Here is a 20,346-nt window from a genome sequence, read left to right on the forward strand (position 1 = left end):
TGAGATTCATCCCAGCTATGCAAACTAGACTGCTACATAATTTATTTGATTGTGTAAATACTGTATCATACTGTTAGTGATTTTGATGGCATAAATATTTAACTTATGATGCTTAATTTTTAAATGATTTAACCTACAATGTAGTTTACCAAAAAAAAAGTTATTTTATACCTCTGAGAATTATATAAAGCACTGCACATCTAAGACTCCAGGAATTTCTATAAAAGAAAATTGGATGGCATTCTTCAAAAATTCTGTTAATGCCTTAAGCAAAAAAAGAACGATGTAAGAAGAATTCTGAAAACAGAGTTATTATTAATAGTATCAAATTTAGAAATACAAATTTATAATAAATTTATAATTGCTACTAACACACTGATCCAAGTAAGAAATGTAGGTCTTCATTTCTTTCAATTTTTTTCTAAAATATAAGACAATAAATCTGCTAAATATGAATTTCAACTGTTCAAGGACAGTGAGAAAGTACCAAGTAAAATCAAACAAGCAAATATTTGCATATACAACATACATATGTTATTTCTGTCACAAGTCCAGCATTGCATACAATTTATATAATACATTTTTGTGAAGTATCTGCTGCACTATTTATACATGCAACCCACTTTTTATTCCATTTCTATCAAACTTTCTTCTCCAGCAAATATCCAAAATGGCTATTTTAAAAATAAAAAAAAATAGAGTTTTAAAATTAGCACCGAAATAATCTCTAAAATAGTATCTAAAATCAAATTCTAGTAAAAGAGAGCTCTATAGATTTTTTAAATGTTCAAAGAATGAGGCAAATTTGGCTCTTGAACGTGGGCATTCCACATCCTGAAACAAAACAGGCATGAGAAATAAATTGTTGGGGAGTTCTGGGAATTGAAATCCACCCACCTTAAAGTTGCTGAGGTTGGGTAAAAAGCTTTAGTTAATCAGGTCCTAAGTCTTTTAGGATGTCAAAAATACAAGATTGGTAAAATAAATCAAAAAATTATTTTAAAAATTAAGAAAACCAGTTCAGCTTATCTAAAATTCAAATGGGATGACAAAACAATCCAATAAATACACACACACACACACACACACACACACACACACACACACACAAACAAAAAGCATTTAAAAGCAATGAAAAGGGGCATTGTCTTACCTGAACGCCTTTTCTCAGTATGATGATGTAGCATCCACCGGTGGGTAATCTCAGCCTTCCTGCTCAGTTGAGACTAAGAAAAAAACTTTAGCCACGCCTCCTTTGGGCAATCCTTTCCCCAGTTTTGACGAGGCGAAGCAACCATGACGAAGTCTGACGCAATGGCTCCTCCTGTAATTACACCTACCTAGACTGATCATTAAGAGTGGGTGTGGATGCTACATCATCATGCTGTGAAAAGGCATTCAGGTAAGACAACGCCCCTTCTCCAGCATGATAGATGAAGCATCCACCAGTGGGACATACCAAAGCCACCCATGTCCCTGCCAGGAGGGACAGTCTAGGCATGTGTTCCCTGTGAGGAAACAACCTACTGCAAGACACTTCTGCCAAATGAGGCATCCGCTGCAGCGAACTTATGAAGTTTGTAATGCCTTATAAATGAAGAGGGAGAAGACCAAGTCGCTGCCCTACAGATCTCTTCAACAGAAGCCTGGGTAGACCAGGCCGCTGATGTGCTGCGCTACATGTTGAATGAGCGGTGATGTTTGTCGGCACTGGTAAAGACTGGGATCTATACGCGTGAGCAATGCATGCCCTGATCCATCTCCCAATGGTTGAAGATGATACCTTCTTACCCATGGAAGAGGGCTGAAAGGACATGAACAGAGCCTCCAACGTGCGAAAAGCTGCAGTCCGCTTAACGTAATGCTGCAAAGCCCTGCACACATCTAGTTTATGCCACTGTCTCTCCAGACAATGTGACGGGTTGGGACAAAAGTCTGGAAGAATCAAATCCTGGGACCTATGGAACCATGTATTGACTTTCAGAATGAAAGAAGGGTCCAATTTAAGGACCACTCTGTCCTCCAGAAAGATACACAGATCACTTCTGACCGAGGGCAGCCAGTTCCGAAATACGTCTTGCTGACGTGATGGCTATCAGAAAGAGGAAGTAAAGTGAGCAAGACCCTAGGGACTCAAACGGTGACACCGAGAGAGCTTGCAACACTCTTGTAGATCCCATGAGGGATATCGGTGCATCGTAGGGGGCCTGGTGTTAATTGCCCCTTTTAGAAAGGCGGCAACCGCCGGGTGCTGTGATAATGAGTGTAGATTGTCACACATGAGGACCGTTGATAGGGCTGCAACTTGCCTGTGGATGGTACTATTTGATAAACCCTTATTTAATCCCTCCAAAAGGTAGTCTAAAATATCAGGGGTGGTGACCATTAAAGGTCTAAGATTATGTGTATTACACCGCGTGCAGAAATTCTTCCATGTGGCATCATAAATTCTATTAGTGGAGGGTCGCTTTGAGGCTTGGATCATGGAGATCACCCCAGATGAATAGGACTGTCTGACTAAACTCTCCCGCTCAAGTGCCAAGCAGCTAGTTGAAGCCACTGGGGCTCTGGGTATTGGAAATTCCCTTGACTGAGAGATACGCGACCCGGAAGAATCCTCCACGGAGGAGAGACCGACAGATCCACGAGGTCGGCAAACCACGGTCGCCTTGGCCAGTGTGGGACAACTAAGATTATCTCCGCCTGTTCTAGAAGGAGCTTGCGGATGGTTGACGGTATTAGTGGCAGAGGGGGAAATGCGTAAAGCAGTCCCCTGGGCCACTTGCTGCAGAGGGCATCCGTTCCCTCCACCCCCGGTGACAGGAACCTTGTGAACTACCTGAGGAGTTGGGAGTTTGTCGCTGAGGCAAACAGATCCACCTGTGGCTGTCCAAACCTTTCTGAAGTTTCCCTGAACAGAGCCAGGTCTAGACGCCACTCCGAATGGTCAACCATCGCCCTGCTCAGTGAATCGGCCTGGCAATTCACCTCCCCTGATATGTGTTCCGCACTGATAGATCTCAGATTGGACTCTGCCCACAGACCCAGATCCAGTGCTTCCTGCATGAGGGACCATGACCAGGTCCCTCCCTGTTGGTTGACATGGGCCTTGGCTGCTACGTTGTCCATCATTATCAGGATGTGCTTCCCCGCCACAAGGTCGGAAAATTGACAGAGTGCTAAATGTATCGCTCTGACTTCTAGCCAATTTATGTTGTGTAAGAGATCACTGGGATCATTGTCCCTGTGCCATGTGAGTCTATAGGTGTGCACTCCAGCTGAGTAGGCTGGCATCCATAGTCAATGTAAGCCTGGGAGGTTCCTTGAACAGGGACCCCCTGTTCAGTGCTGACGACGTCCACCATAGGAGGGATGACAGAGTGTGGTGCGGAACTCTCACTTTCCTTGTTGAGGCACTCATGTTCCGTTTCTGGAAGGGAAGGAGGAACCACTGGAGAGTTCTGGAGTGCAGTCTGGCCCACGGAACAATACCCAGACAAGAAACCATCTTGCCCAACAGCTGAGACAGCTGGACTAGTGGAACTACCTTCTCTCTCTGGATTCCGTGAACAAACGACCTGATACTGTCCTTGAGCTCCTGGGAGATAAACCTTGAAAAGGATGGAATCTATTATTGTTCCTAGATGGAGAATTCGAGTGGAAGGGATTGTGTGACTCTTTTTGAAGTTTATTGAAAATCCGTGTTTCTGTAGTGTCTCTATTGTAATCTGTAGATCCAATTGGGCGGAACGGAATGAACTGGATTGGATAATTATATCATCCAGGTAACACTGTATGTGCACCGGCATCAATCTGAGGTGGGCTGCTAAGACTGCCAATATCTTTGTGAATACCTGAGGGGCCGAAGAGAGGCCGAAGGGTAGAGCTCTGTACTGGTAATGCCGGTGCGCATAACAAAACTGGAGGAATTTTCGATGTTGAGGGAGGATGGGAATGTGAAGGTACGCTTCGGTCAGATCTATGGAGGAGAGGAAATCCCCTTTTCTGATACTGGCAAGAATGGATTTGAGGGACTGCATCTTGAATCTCCTGTAGGCTAGGAAGTAATTTAGTCCCTTTAAATCCAGAATTGCCCTCCAACCTCCCGAGGCCTTGGGAACCATGAACAGGATGGAATAGAACCCTTTTCCTGTCTGATCCCAATGCACTGGTTCTATGGCCTCTATTTCTAGCAGATGAGATATGGCCTTGGACACTAACTCGGCCTTGTGTGTGTTTCTTGATGTGGGACACTGAATAAAATGGTCTGAGGGAATGGATAGGAACTCTAGGGCGAGACCAGATCTTATGGTCTCCCTTACCCAGGAGTTGTTGTTGGTGACCTCCCAAGTGTCGCTGAACAGTGCTAAGCGACCGCCTATAGGAGGATCCACAGAGCAGGCTACGGTATTAAAGGATCAGGCCTGATAAAGCCTCTATGGAATATAAGGCCGTCAAATGGTGACCACGCCCGATAGCTAAAACAAAATGGTGGCCGCAAGCCTCCTCATCTCCCCAAATGGTGACGCCCCAGGGAGAAACTTTCCAACAGTTAATCCGTCCGGATTGATAACAATGAGGGACCTTTGCAGTAATTGCTCTTTCCCCTCTTTATTTATAAGGCAGAACACTTGCGATTAGTTGCGCGCCGTCCGCTGCAATCCGGATCGAATCCTGCACCTGCTGGAGCCTCAAGGCCACAATGGGAAGAAACAAGGCCTCCCAGCCAAGCCGCACTCCAAAAAGACCAGACAATCAGGCCGCACTCCAAATCGCCGAAAAAACAGTCTCTGTTTAAGCACAGAATAGCTGCTTAGCGCTATTCCTCAGCCAGTCAGAGTTGGCTGCGATCGACTCACAGAGGCCTAAGAGCCTCTTCTAAGTTAGGACTCTAAACTGCCTCTAAGCACTTAAAACAAGTGAACTAAAACTGCTAACTGCAAAAAAACACAAAAACAAACCTAAGTCTAAATTCTAAATATCTCTATTTTCCAGAATCAAATTAGTTTAAAACTAGTCTAACAGAGGAGCCACTAAAGTTGCGTCCTACTGAGCTGAGACTAAGAAAAAACTGGGGAAAGGACCGCCCAAAGGAGGCATGGCTAAAGTTTTTTTCTTAGTCTCAACTGAGCAGGAAGGCTGAGATTACCTACCGGTAGATGCTACGTCTATCATGCTGGAGAACAATAAAAGACTAAAAACATCCAGATTAAAATTATCAAATTTATGTATTTAACAATTTATCAAACTAGACCATCTTTTCTCAACTGGGATTCCGTGGAGCCCTGGGGTTCCGTGAGGGGTCTCTGGGGGGTTTCATGTGATTTCATTTCAATCTTCAGCCACCTTCCAATACTGGCATTTGCAGTGGGGGTAATATTTACATGTTTTGATTGTAACTAGAATGGTGTAAGATAGAAGTTATATGCCATAAAATGGGCAGCATATAGATTTTTAAAAAAAATAAAATAAAAGTGAATTATATTAAGAAATGTTCATGTTTTTTTTTTGCAGTTTTGATGCAGAGACTTAAAAAATATTTCCAGGGTTTTTTTAGAGTAAAAAGTTTGAGAAAGGCTGACTTAGACAACAAAAAGTAAAACAAAAACTAAATTATTAATATTTACCATCATAAAGGTACACTATTGTGAAATATTAATATTAAAACTATATAGATGCAATATAAAATAAAATGTTGCACATAATGTTAATGAGATTTACTGAAATTATCTAAATTGTAAAACACGAAAAATGATTAAAACTTAGCATTATTAGCATAGAACTGTGAACTTTATAATACTAAAGGAAGAAATTAAGATTAACATTAAGACTATACCAGCCATAATATAATAAAGATCAACAGCAATTTAAAATTAAATCCCAGTTAGCTTAGACCTTGTCACACATATATAAAAGCATAAGTTTAGCTGGAGTCTCCCTCTAATTTCCATCTCTTGCTAGCAATCAATTACAGCTTTACATGCTGTAGGGTAATCCCTAGCAACTTTATTAGATGGATTATAATACAGTCTCAAAATTTACGTCCTGGGAAGACACATTTTGGATGTTCCTGTAGAACGTGCACTAAAAAAAACAATATGTTCAATAGAATCAGTTTCTCCAGTCAGATAAAAAAAATCTTATCTTTTCTCAAAAACGGTCAAAGGAAGGGTATTGCACCATGCAAACATAAAGGCCTTTCTGTATTTGGATACTAGGATATGCCAGAGATGCTACTGTATACCTGCAGCTGTCATTAATAGGGACACTTTGAACCCTGCTTAGATAATTCTGATATTTTGTGCTTTGACTCAGAGCTGACTTGATCAAATTCCAGGGAGAGTAGACAGGAAAGCAAAAGTCCAAGAGAACTTAAAGAATAGCTGAAATCCATCCTCTAAATTTGAAGATGATAGGCCCAGAGAGAAAAATGATAGTTTAAACAATAATTTAGTGTAAGATATCAATTCACATTAACTTCTGCTACCACTACACTAGCTTCGGTACATAGGTTGACATTTGTGTCACCAAGAAGGAACTGGAATGAGATTGAAGTTGCTCCAGTGAGCTAAAGGCAATATGTAGATCCAACTATAATAGTCTTTTTACATTCTGCAACATCATGAAACAACAGTTTGCCTATCCCAGGTCCTTGGGGACAACTTAATAGGTGGATAAAAATGCCAACTCCAGTTTAAACATCTGCTTGACTATGCAACGGACCATAATAATAATAATGGATCTAGGATACATTCCTGCTTGGGTCCCTTTTTTATCGGTATAGATGCTGTCAAATAAGCATGGGGGTTATATCGGACCATCAGCTTCATGTATTTCTAATTACAAATGAGAACTAGCATGTGCTGGTTAATTGAAGAGGCTTCCAACTTCTTCCATAACTTACCTCAATGAATACAGTCAAATGTTGATTTAAATTCAATAAAGACTGATATGGGGAAAGTGCAAGAGAGGCAGAATGTTTCTCTATTAAATGAGGGAGAAGTGCAATTTGGTAATGGTAGATCAACTCTCCCTGAAGACAGACTATTTCTCTGCCAGAAGATTCACCAGTTATAGATAACCTCTCCATTTGCAGCATATGTGTCTGGCACAAAGCTTGGTAGCTGCATCAAGCAGATAATTTCTTAGGGCATCTTTCCTCCCATTTTTCTGACTGCATGCCCCAATCCGTAGGAATGCAACTACTGTATACAGGTAGTCTTCAACCTACAACAGTTCATTTAGTGACTGTTCAAAGGTACAACGGCACTGAAAGAAGTGACTTATGACCATTTTTCACACATACAATCATTGCAGCATCCCCATGGTCATGTGATCAAAATTCAGATGCTTGGCAACTGACTCATATGTATGCCTGTTGTAGTGTCCCAGTATCATATGATCACCTTTTGCAACCTTCTGACAAGCAAAGTCAATGGGGAAGGCAGGTTTACTTAAAAACCATGTTACTAACTTAACAACTGCAGTGATTCACTTAACAACTGTGGCAAGAGAGGTTCTAAATGGGGCAAAATTCACTTAATAACTGTCTCACTTATCAACAGATTTTTGGGGCTCAATTGCGGTCATAAGTCAAGGACTACCTGTTCTGGTCTGTATATGGAAATAATAAAGGCAGTGTAACTGCCCACCAAAATATATTATTCTTAACTAATTCAGATCGTATTTTAAAAAACTGATTGGCCCCTTCCCTGGTCACAACTCTTTCACTGGGAACCAAAACGGTAGGTCCTCTAAAGCAGGGGTCCCTAACCTCCAGGTCGTGGCCTGCTACCAGGCCACAGCCCATTGGAAACTGGGCCACATATGCGGCGGGCGAGCGCAAATGAGTGTGCGAAACTCCATTTGCGCAAATGGAGCTTCACATGTGAGCCTGCTTGCCTGCCACTTGTATGCAACCATCCCGTCCCCCCCCCCGCCCCGCTGCCACTACTGCCACCAGTCCACAGAACCAGAAAGTTTGGGGACCGCTGCTCTAAAGAACACCTTCACCTGTTTTGATCTTGGTTTTTGGTGAAAATCAAGTACAGCAATCTATACTTTTAATATAGTGCAGCGGTTCTCAACCTATATCGACACCCATTTGGTGTCGATCGACCAGTTCACGGGGGGTCACCAAGCAAGGCTGTCTGCCATTTTTTTCCCCTTTTCCGGCGAGTGCCTTACCTCCCTTGGGCTGGGCCAGCTGGTGGCCCAGCCGGTGGTCGGCCTGCTCCATCTCTGCCGCTTGCCAGCTACACCTCGGCCGGCGCAGGGAGCAGCACCACGCATGCGTGGTGCTCCCGGGCAGGGAAAGTCCTCGACTTACGACTGGTTGGGTAGTCCTCGACTTACGACCGGTTTAGTCCTCAACTTACGACCGGTTTAGTCCTCAACTTACGACCAGTTGGGGGTCGCGGCATTAAAAAGGTTGAGAACTATTGATGTAGTGCAATTAATAGTGCAGACCATGAAAACACCATTATTCCCCAATCATACAAAAACATGGGAAAAAGGAGGCAGTACATATTACTTTAATAAAATTCAGACACTAGGTTTCCACTGGTGATTCTCACAGGCCTAGCGTATCTAATGTACACTCATATATACAGTCTTTTAGACAGGCAGGCAGAATAAGCTAAATCCATCAAACGTGGATTTACATTTTATACAGATAAATTTGAAACTCATCTAGAAAGCCAAAGAAAGATGACAAGGCCTACATGTTGCTCTCTTTCATCTAAAGGAACTGCCAGTCTGCATTCTGCTTCTCAGAGTCCTATTTTCCAGATCTCTGAATATTTGTGGAGGTTCATTGCTGCTATTGAAAAATGTTTTTTCTACCTCAATTGTCATTCAAGGTGGCTATTCTTAGGAAGGATAGCTGCCAGGAAGACATTCTCTTCTCACAGACTGCAATCATCACAATGTGTTTCTCCAAGTGATAATTAAAGCTTAAAAAGGAAAACCTGATAACATGTTTTCTAAGTCAGAGGGAAGATTTTTAGGGGACCCTGGCACCCCGGGAAAATTGATCTTGTTCTTTGTGTGAAGTGATGTTATCTGGAAATCACTCATTCTGCTGTATGGCAATTAAGCTTGTGGAAGAAACCCTTTCCATTGGAAGTAAAAAGAGAACTACAGTATATTTGCTGCCTTTTTAAAACAATAATAATAATCAGAGCATTGTGCTCTCCAGGTACATCAGATCCTGGTCTTATGTTTCTTTAGTTGGTTTCTTGTCAAGCTACAGTGGAAGAAATCTTTTTAATATCCCCATTTCTATGCCTTTCTCTTTCAGGATTCCCTTTGCCTTCTCTACATTTGAATCTTCTCATCCCCATAATCTTTCTTTCTAGCATCCATCTGTACCTTCCTTCCTAATTATTTTTAATATTCCTTTTATTTCCAAACTTTTTACTGGCAGACTGAACAATTTTACTTAATGCTGCACATATTTAACAACAACAAATAATAATAATAATAATAGTAATAATAATAATAATAAAGTTGGAAGGGATCTTGGAGGTCATCTAGTCCAACCCCCTGCTCAGGCAGGAAACCCTATACCAGTGATGGCAAACCTTTTAGAGACCGAATGCCCAAACTGCAACCCAAAACCCACTTATTTATCGCCGGGTGCCAGGTGGGCGTGGCCCACTGAGTGAGCACGGCTATGGTGGTCATGGCAGATTGGATGGGAGTGGCCAAGTTGGGCGTGATCACCTGGATGTTGCTCATGGGGAGGGATGCCTGTGGGGGCCAGGCAGGGTTGCGGGAGATCCAGGGGGTCTCTGCCAGGTGGGGAGGTGGGCAGGAGGCTCGTCCTGCCGGGTGAGACGAGGCAGGGCGGGGGTGCCATTGTCACAGGGCAAGGTGTGGCAGGGGCAAGGGCGGCTGCTGCCTGACACCATCGACCTCTGCACACAGAGGCCAGAGAGCACATGGGTGCTGGGATGCATCCGGCCATGTGGGACCTTGGTGAATTAGCAGGCGGCTGGTTGAAGAGGGACAGTTGCCATCTCCAGGGCATGGCCTGTGTGCCCACAGAGAGGGCTCTGAATGCCGCCTCTGGCACACGTGCCATAGGTTTGGCACCCCTGCCTTATACCATTTCAGAGAAATGGCTATCTAGTTTGTTCTTAAAAACTTCCATTGTTGGAGCATTCACAGCTTCTGGAGGCAGGTCATTCCATTGGTTAATTGTTCTGTCAGGAAATTTCTCCTTAATTCTAGGTTGCTTCTCTCTTTGGTTAGTTTCCATCTATTGCTTCTTGTCCTGCCTTCAGGTCCTTTGGAGAATAGCTTGACTCCTTCTTCTTTGTGGCAACCCCTGAGATATTGGAACACTGCTATCATGTCCCCCCTCGTCCTTCTCTTCATTAAACTAGACATTCCCAATTCCAACAACCGTTCCTTATATGTTTTAGCCTCCAGTACCCTGATAATCTTTGCTGCTTTTCTCTGTACTCTTTCTAGAGTCTCAACATCTTTTTTACATCGTGGTGACCAAAACTGGATATGTTAAAAATTTTATAGCAAGATTTTAGTGTTTTAATATTATAGTATTTTATTAGCAATGCTAGATTTTAATTATTTGTTTCCCATAATTTCCCAATATTATGGAGCTGGCTCTAATTTTTCTTGATTGCACTTTACTCTGGTCTATGACCAAAATAAAGAATTGCTTGCTTAATTGATGGATATACTCAGAAAAATTTACATTCCTAACAAACGTAGGTTTGATATTCATTCTCTACAGAGACAGGCTTCTTACAATATCTATCTCCCATAAATAAGGCATGATCTTTATGTCAGTTTTACTTTTATTTGGTGTTTATATATTTTATATGTATTATGATAATTTGTTTCATAAAGCACACAGTTCAAACATCAATCATGAGTGAGACTGTCATGAAAATGTAATCTACTGTTTTTATTTATTTACCAAATTTATACACTGCCCATCTCACTACCTAAGTGACCATGGGGGATTTACAAATAGAAAACATAAAATCTATACAAAAATAAATGAGTTAAAAAACAAAGCTAAGAAGTTAAAAAGATGGAGGGAGTGGTCTTAAGCCACTCAGTATAAACAATCCATCTTCCTCCCAAAAATCAGATAAGATCATTCCCCAATTAAATGCAATAAGTCTATTTCCCACTCTCCTTAAAAAAGACCTATTTGCTACCTCTTCACCCAAAGAGTTTTCTGCTATTATATAAAAGCACAGGGTTGAGCTTCAGGAAGGTATATGAAGTCAACTCTTTTACTTCTGAGTCTATATTTCTTCCCAGCCAATTTACTGCAGGGAAAACACAGTCCTTCTGAATGTTTTCCAGAGTCTATTGTTTCTGAGTTTATATTTCTTCCGAATGAGTCTGCTGCTTTGTAAACAAGTTCTTTTTGTGGGTTTAAAGTATTCAGGGTTGGTTTCTTCAGAGTGTTTTCCATGGTCTTTATGAGTTCATCAAACCTTTTAGAAAAAAATTCAGTTAAAACTGCATGTTGCTAAACAATCTGTTTCCCCCCCCCCATGTCAGACTCCTCCTCTTTGTAATCCAATATGTTATTGCTCAATGGAGTAGATAAGTAAACAGGGAATAAGCAAAAAAACAAACAAACCCAGCAGATATTTTCTGATTATTTTGATCCAAAAACTTTTTGCAGGTTAGTAGGCACATGCTGTGTTTCCATGCAAAAAAGAGGAGTTGGCGAGAGCAGTCAAATAAATCAAAGAAAGAAAGCAAAAAAAAAACAAAAAAAAACCAGATAGAATCCAACAGGATTTGAAATAAGTCAGCATTTACCCAGTCAATTAACCTTTAAAGATAAAGAACAAAAGCAAAAGTTCAAAAATTGAAGTTAAAAGTCCCAGGCATGCTTATGAAACTTTCTGCTGGTAGAAAGAGATGTACAAAAGATTATTGACTTTCCGGAGGCTCTTCAAGATTCCCCTCTGGGTGGGTCCACAGCCATCCAAAAGTCATCTTGAATCATTCCTAAGCATCCCATTCAAATCCAGGGGGCAAGGCTTCCAAAGAACTAATCCTGGCAGCAAATACAACAGATTGTAAGCAAGAGAAAGAACGTCTCTTACTCTTCAGCAGCCATCTTGGGGAGGAATCAGTTTCCAGATCATTCTCAAGGGTGGCCCCATGTAGAGCACATCCCATGGTGACAGACAATCTCACCCAGTGGCTTCATGTAGATGTTAAAGAGGAATAGAGAGAACCCGAGCCCTGCAGTACCCCGCAAAGCAAGAGGCCATGGGCCAGAGCCTCTAGCTTCCAATCAACGCTGATTGGGACCCACTTCGGAGCTTACTAGCTTAAAGAGAGAGTTAAATTCAGTGTTATACACAAATATTGATATACTATTTTGATACAATTGTATCAGAAAGAAAGTAATATCCTAAACAAACATACATGCACAAGAGTCTCTTAATGGGCTTAAAGGTCAAGAGTGAATTAAAGAGCTGAATATCCCAAGATTACCTCAGCAGTTAGCTGAGAGCTGGTTCAAACAGGGGCAACTACAAGAGTAAATGCAGGCATTAATAAGATGACGTGAAAGAAAGAATAGCAAGTCCTGTGAAATAAGAAGCTGACAGAATTCCAAATAGTGAAAAAGAGTCATTATATGACAAGTGACATTTCAGTGAGGAACCTCTGCAGAAGGACCTCTTGGCACAGTCATGAGAAAGGAAGGGCTTGTTTGTAAATCTGCACAAATGTCCTAGCTCTTTGGGGTGAAAAGAATATAATGATGGTTTGATAACAGAAAGAAATGAGTTATAAAAGGGATAGATTTGCCATAGGTGGAGAGGGATGCATTAGGTACAGGAATGACACAAGTGGTGACAATAGCAGAAAAAAAATGCTTATTTTTCTCCCCTTTACCCTGCAGAACCATATGACTGGCAGCAGTATTTTCTCTCTCCTCCTCCCCTCCCCCTTCCTTTGGCTACTGTCATCAAAGGTCCATTGGCAGTCAAAGCACTAACATTTTTCTGAGTTTTGCTTTGCACGTTTGTGAAAACTAAATTGAAGAATAATTAGTTGAAAGCACCATTTTACATTCTCTCTCTATTGGTAGCTTAAGAATCCATATACAAATCACTATGGCTTCCTCAGATTAGAAGGAATGTAACAAGGAAACAAAGAGTGCAATGTGTAGGCTGCACCTATGTTAGTAACAAGAGCTTACCTCCAACTAAACATGCTTAACTTTATAATCTTAAAGTGCATAAATTGTTTTTTTAAATCTTCAGTGTTACTGCCAAATGAGAATATATCAGAGACATTCCATAAATCTATTTTAAGGATCTTCTGTATCACTTGCTTTGAAAATCTTGTTTTAAGCTGTATAGACTGATTATCCATCCTAGAGCATTGTGCTTTCTGAAATCATTCACTTAAAAGATAGTGTGCATGTTAAAACAAAAACCATTGGAATTCTTTTTCCTGAAGACAGAAAAAGACAACAGTCACAAAAAATAAATCAGGACAAGTTATTTGACAAACAGGAGATTATAAATTGTATAAAAATCATTCATTTGAATGTTTTCTTCCAAAAACCCTCTCACAACGTATGGATTTTCTGCTCCTATAATATCATTTTCTATTGGACATAATATAGTGTTCATGAGCTAAAAAGGAAGGTCTAGAAAGTCTATGGCACCAAAAGGTCTCTCTCTTAATCGTCTTAACTGGAAAAAGAAAAAAATCAGAAACAAGGAGAGAATATGCTGGAAAATAATCAAATGCCAGAGACCACGTGTGTGAAAAATACAACATAAAGTACTGACACATGATACTAGGTATCTAAAGCAAATCTGAAAAACCAGACAATCCAATTTTAAGATGTCTTCTACATTAATTATTTTACTGGGGCAAGTAAATTGAAAACAAATGATAAAACATTAGATTTCTCAGTGTTTTCATTGTTGTCCTAAAGCAGCTGGAATGTCTCCAGATGTGACCGAAGCAATGGCACTGATAAGCAATAACCTTTTCCCAATGTGCCATTTTCCAGATTGAAATCAGTCATCCAAGTCAAAGCTGCCCTCAATGCCTCTGACTTTTTTCAGAACAAATGGATGCGTGTGATACATGTGATTGAACTGAACAAAAGACACTCAAAAAAGCAATTAAAATTCACTCTCTCCTAGGTGGTGCTCCAGTGAAATCTAGAACGTTTGGACACACACTAAGCCATTATGTTTTCTGAGTCTGGATGCACTGTAACTTTTTTGTCTTGGCCCTTAGCTCCAATGCTTTTTCAAACTCTCTAACAGGTCTGCAGCAACAGTGTAACTTTATCTCTTTATTTCCCATGCACTCATTCAGCAAGCTCAGGCCACACATTGCCATAGAATTATAATCTTGCTGTACAGTGGCCTGATCCAACATCGGTCATAACAACATCACGTAAATGTCAATGAAATCTAGAAAAGGTATTCGGAAGTCTAGGATTTCTAGAACTTTCAGAACAACAGGTGAATGTTTGAACAGATTAGCAAGCAGCATCTTGTTGGATGACATATATTTTTAAAATTTGTCATCAGTCTCCAATTGTGAACTTCTTGGCCATGAACTTTGCTCAAATAACAGTTATTAGGGACAGAAAAGCCACAACGAGGCAGAGAAATTTAAAGCTGACAACGCTGTCATAGAGTTCAACAGGCAGAAAGACACCATTCCAATAGAAAACTTCCCCATAAGGGGAGCCGAGGTCTTCTTTCCATACCGTTTCCCCAACTCCGACCCAATGGCAAATAACAGAAGACAAGAAGAAAAAGAACCGGAAGGAAGGGCGCCACCGAGAATCGCTCCCTTTCACAATGCAGCAATCCATACGGAGAAACGCGAGCGGACCTCCGGCGTTAAAGACGCGAGGGGGCTCGGCCCTCGGTCCACAAGGGGGCCGGGAGATCGGGGAGGGGAAATGGCGCGCCTTTGGTAACCGAGGCTGGCAATCCACCAGCGAGGCAACTTACTCACCGCAGTCGGCGCACAGGATCCGGCCCACGTCCTTCTTGAGGTTCCTGCCGCTGGTGTCCAACGGGGCGAAAGAGGTCTTGAAGACCAGCGGCTGCTCGGTGGGCTCCAGGAAGAAGATGTAGCGGTGGTTACGCTTGACTTTGAAGCAGGGCGCCGGCATGGCGCCCACGCGGATGAGCTGCTCCCTCTGGAGCCCACCGCTGTTGAGGGGCCACAAGTCCAGGACCTTCACCAGAATGCCGGACGTCGGCGTCTCCTCCCTGCTCCAGTTGCCGGTCGCCTGCGTCGGAGAATCCGCCGGCGGCAAAGCCTGCACCTTGCCCTCCAGCACCACGGCTGCCGAGTACGCCTGGTCCTGCACCGAGCGCAGACTAGGCGAGTAACAGGCGAGCGACACGCCAATCAGCCACATGGAAAAGCCGGGCGCCGTCAGAGCGCTCCTCATGCCGAGACAGCCGCAGCCCAAGAGCCTCTCGCCCCTGGCCCTCGTCCTCCTCGCGCTGCCCAAGCCGCCGGCCCAGGATGGGAGATGCCGCAGGCCGGCGGTCCCGCTCCTCCACCTCCTGCTGTTGCCGCCGCCGCCGCCGCCGGCGGAGCTCTTCTAGCGCCTTCTGCTCCCGCCGCCGCCGGTGCTGCACTGAGCCTCCCGGTCCTCGCTTTCCCTCAGGAACTGCACTGAGCAGCAGCACCAGTCCTGCCGCATCCAGCCGGGCCATTTGCAGGACGCCGACGCGGCTCCAGCTGCAAAACCGGAAGCGGCGTAAGCTCGGGCCCAGCCGCGGAGCTGCGCAGGGGCTGCGGAACCCTTCCCTCCTCCCTCCCGAGGAGGACTCCTGCTCCGAACACCTAAGAGAAGGGCGGCCTGAGGGAGGCGGCTTATCTCTGACCCACTCGGGGGAGAAGGAGGAGGAGGAGGGCGGGAGGCTCCTTCATCCGCGCGCCGCGCCCCGCCTTCTGCATCAGGTCAAGGAGAGCGGCAGCGGACCCGGAGCCTCCCTTGAGCACCGTCGCGAGCAGCGCGCATCCCAGCTCGCCGAGCGTGGCTCCCGGCTGGGTAGAGCGCGGCCGAAGGTGGCTTCAGCGGAATCCTCGGGGATTGCTGGCGGCCCCCAGCGAGGCTCCCGTGTGATTTCGCCCCACTTTCACCTACCTCTAGTCCATGCTGTGGAGGACACCCTCGATTCGCGGGCCTGAAGGCGGCAGCCACCTGCTTCGCGGAGGACGCGAGCCGCAAGCGCTGCAGCAAGGTGGGCGAGGCGGGCGGGCTCCAAGTCTCGGGGGGGTCCCATTCAATTCGTAAGACGGACCCGCGCGAGAGTTCGACTGCCGGGCCTGCATCGGGGGCAGCCGCGTTTGGGCAAGGGTGCCGAAAGAGGACAGAGTGCGCGCGCCTACTCCAACCCACGCACGCCACCCCGGAGAGCCGAACTGCAGTCCGGGGACGCCCCTCCCGGAAGGCTCGGTTGCCCATCTGCTCGCAAATGCCGGAGTCCTCGGGAATTGGAGGGGAGCTTCCCTGTTCCCCAGACCGGGGGCCTTGTCGTAGCAAGCCCCGGCGCTTCTCGTCGAGCCGTACTGGCTGGGCGATTTGTTTCCTCGGCCAAGTTCACCGAGAGGGGAGGGCTTTGGGAAGGAAGGATCCCCTCATTTGCATAAGTTGCTGCCCAGCGGAATTCTTTGGGGGCGTCCACTCCTCTCCGACTGACCACCGCGGAGAAAACCAAAAGGATACTTTGAAGCGGATTCAGCCCAAGGCACCTGAATTACCGGAGAACCCCTGCATGTATTATTTGGCTAGCAAACTCCCGGCACAGAAATGTAATAAATAAATATTATTGGCAGAGAGATTCTGGTTTCTAAAAAATTCTTAGTATTTTGTGTCAGTCAACTTTGCAATCAAACAGTAGTGAACTGTGGAGGTCATCCAGAAGTTTACATTGGTCTATATCTACGGTAGGCTTACCGAATGAAAACTCATTTAGTAGTGGAGAGAGAGAGGAAAGAAAGGTACTCAGATTTTTTCAGTATGATATACAATTGTTAATGATTATAAAGTTTCCCTTTGTATTCATCCTGAAAAAAAAGTCTTAAATATCAAAGGCTGTCCAGTAAAAATATTTTCTGTTCTTTTCATCTAAAAATACATTAATATGTCATTTGACTAAGCATTTTAGTGCAAAATTTCTTCAATTGTTTGAACTTTACAAACTTTACAGACTTGTTTAAAGTAGAGCGTAGGTTAGAAATCCAGAAAGAAAAAAGTTGTTTGCATTCATGGACAAATTCAGAGGTTGGGGTTCATTCCATATCGGATAAGCCTCTGGAGGTAAACTCTTGTATGGATACAGTCCCAAAGATGCTTTTTCACGAGGCAACTGGACTTTGTTTGTTGGAGTGGTGCTTTCTGCAGGATGTTTTCTGCCCTGTGTCCCTTTCTTGCTGGAACACAGGCACAGGCTGTTGGGGATGAGTCTGTGTTGTCTGCACCTCAAACTGAAACGCAAATGATTCCTGTCGCCAGCAATTTTTCTGGAAATCCGTTCATACTCCCGCAGCATTCAAAGGGTGTTCATCCCAAAGTGCAAAGCTAAATGTCTATGGAGATTCTCAGTCATCCAGGTCATAGTTACCCCAAAGATGCTTTTTCATGAGGCAACTGGACTTTCTTGTTTAAATAAGAAAGGGTTTTTCTCCTTTGCTGATTAAAGTGCTGACCACTCATTTTTGAGTCAGCAGAAAATTATACTGAGATTTGCCAATCCCTACTCTGAGCCTCTTGCTCATCTTACAAGTTACAGCAGCAGTGAAAATTTTTAATATAAAAACCTGTCAGCAAGTACATTTTGGAGCTGCCGGAGCTTCTTTGGGGGGGGGTGATGTGTCAAGCATATCAGAAACATCTTAAGCATAAAATGATGTGAGCATAGGTCCCTCTTGCAGTGGTTTTCCATTTCCTTATGACTCTCCTAGCCACAGCCTTGATCTGCTGCTCAAGTAGGAGCTGAGGGTCCAAGAGGATCGCCATGACACTGCCTGCACCGCCAGAGCAAATAAAACCTGAGCATCAAAATATTATTAACATAATTATAACTATGAATCCATATTTAAATTTTAGAAGTTTGAAAACGTGAAAACTAGGTTTTTTTTCCTGGTTGTTCCCTCCATTTCCATCAAATAATCCTTCCCCTATAAAATATTGCTGACTTTTCTATTAAGTTATTTAACTGGGAAGAATCCATGCTTTCTGTAAGATAGAGCATGATATGATTAAAGACTAGATTACTGAAGGGAAATCTAGGAGATCCATCTATCTTGATGGTTACAACTTTTAAACAGTATAAGTTCAATTTTTTTCTTCTTAAGTGTGTAGTGTTTTACTTGCAGACATAAGCAGTATTTGAAGAATAATGTATACATTCAAAGAACCTTTTGAAAGAACCTCTTCATTATACAAAATTCTTAAATACAATAGAGTACCTTGAAATTCTTTAAAAAGTATGAAAAAAAGACTTGGGATGAGAACTTGATGAGTCAGTTTAGAACGATGAGTCATCTTGGAAGTTTTTAATTCCCATGAAATCTATCTTGGTGAGTCACCTAGAATTAATTGTACAGTAATTTACAGATGGTGTCCTTTAAAATAACATATTTATCAAAATTTGTTTTGGAAAGATTGTAATCAACCTAAGATCCACTATTATTTCTGATGGCAGTGTGTGTTTCATTTTTGTTAAAAGTGTGTATAAATTACCCCAAAATTCTTGATAATTTCAGTTTTTTTCTCAAACACTGCAAAGAAATTCATCCAGTTCCCACATCCCATCAGTTAGTAGGCATATACAGTCTATTGCCACACACTCAGGATAAATTTTTTCTCTTATTGATGTCACTTTCTGTGGAATTCTGCTACTTTAGTTTGATTACTCTGTTCTTTTCATATCAAAGCTTCATGCAATGCCAAAGCCAATTTTAGAATGTGTCATGTCCCAAATAGTCCAATCATTACCTCCTAAAATAGACTATTCAACAATTAAAGGGGAAAAAAATCACTAGTTCCAATATCCATTGTACTCATCTGGGATTTAAAAAACAAAAACAAAAAACCCTGCTTTTCTCATATAATTAAAATCAGTTTAGTTAATAAAAAGCTTTCATGAAATGTTTTGGAGAACTCAAGATACATGCTTGCTATTTTGTGATATTTTGATTTGTCTTTAGAAACAAGCTAATAAACTTTAGAACTTTTCTTAGGGATAAATCTGGTCATGTTTGTTTTCTGACTGCAACATTGGTATATTTGTATTATCAAACAATATTTGTATATTCATATATATGAAAAACACATTTTCCAACTCAGTTATAAAATTAATAACTGTTAATGTTAGATTATCACTTCTAACTACCACTAGATGGTAGTGTATACAGTTTGTTTTATTTCTAAATATATTTCCAATTTTCATAAAAAAGAGCAAATCGTAGAATCATAGGGTGCAAAGGGACCTTGGAGGGTGCATTCTGTTCTGCCTTAGGCACAATGGATTGGTTCCTTTTTAAATATTTCTCCAACCAATGCATATTTTAGAATCTACACATCTTTAGCGTCTGCCTATCTTTTCATTTGAAATGGGGGCAGGATGAAATGACTTTTAATGACAACCCAGTATAGAAAATCTACTGGCTGAGAAGCTGAAGATGAGAATTATAAACCATTTTATAATTGTGGAATACCAACTATATTTATTGTCATAGTCAATATCCCGGTGTACAAGCAACAGTGAGCAGGTTGAGGTAGCACAGAAATGTGATCAATTAGTATAATACAATTAGACAGAATTCTTTATTCCTTCTGAACACAACCATATTGTCAACAATTTGCCAGTCCCAATTTGTCATAAAATTTGTCTAATGTGCAAAATTTATATAATTGTGCAATGGGCTTCCTTAGCAGAAGACTCTCAGTCCTACTTTGCCTGTATTAGATTCTTTACTGCAAACAAGGAAGAAGCCATAATCAAACAGATGAGATGTTACCTGCAGTACAAACTTTAGCCTTTTTCCCTTGCCCTTTAACCAATGTTTGTTGGTGAGTTAACCAAGACTTAGCAATTCATTTAGTGGCCATGGGAGAAAGAATAGTTCTGGTCATCCTATGGAACGTGTTTCTTGGTCTAGTCTACCTGAAAGAGCTGACAGGACATCTGGCATTTAGGAACATACAAGGCCAGGTTTAAGTTCACAAAAGTAACCTAAAGACCACCCATCTTATCTATTTCAACCAGAAAAGATATGAGACACAAAACATCTGATTGCCTTCTTCTCAACTGGCAGGATGTTTTA

The 20,346-nt window shown here is 42.5% G+C and overlaps 1 protein-coding gene across 8 annotated transcripts in view; it reads right to left on the bottom strand.

Moving 5' to 3' along the window:
• NRG2 (neuregulin 2) overlaps positions 1-20,346 on the bottom strand; it is a 203,790-nt gene that overhangs the window by 162,683 nt on the left and 20,761 nt on the right. For 7 of the 8 annotated variants that reach the window (XM_039325944.1, XM_039325951.1, XM_039325950.1 and 4 more), the window contains one exon: positions 15,010-18,066. In XM_039325944.1, coding sequence (XP_039181878.1) covers positions 15,010-15,454 — 445 coding nt within the window. In that variant the 5' untranslated portion in view covers positions 15,455-18,066. The remainder of the gene's footprint in view (positions 1-15,009; positions 18,067-20,346) is intronic. The other variant, XM_039325945.1, reaches the window with a different exon arrangement.

The sequence above is a fragment of the Crotalus tigris genome, unplaced genomic scaffold (assembly GCF_016545835.1).
Source record: "Crotalus tigris isolate CLP2741 ecotype Arizona unplaced genomic scaffold, ASM1654583v1 scf7180000024339.11422700, whole genome shotgun sequence".
NCBI lineage: Eukaryota > Metazoa > Chordata > Lepidosauria > Squamata > Viperidae > Crotalus > Crotalus tigris.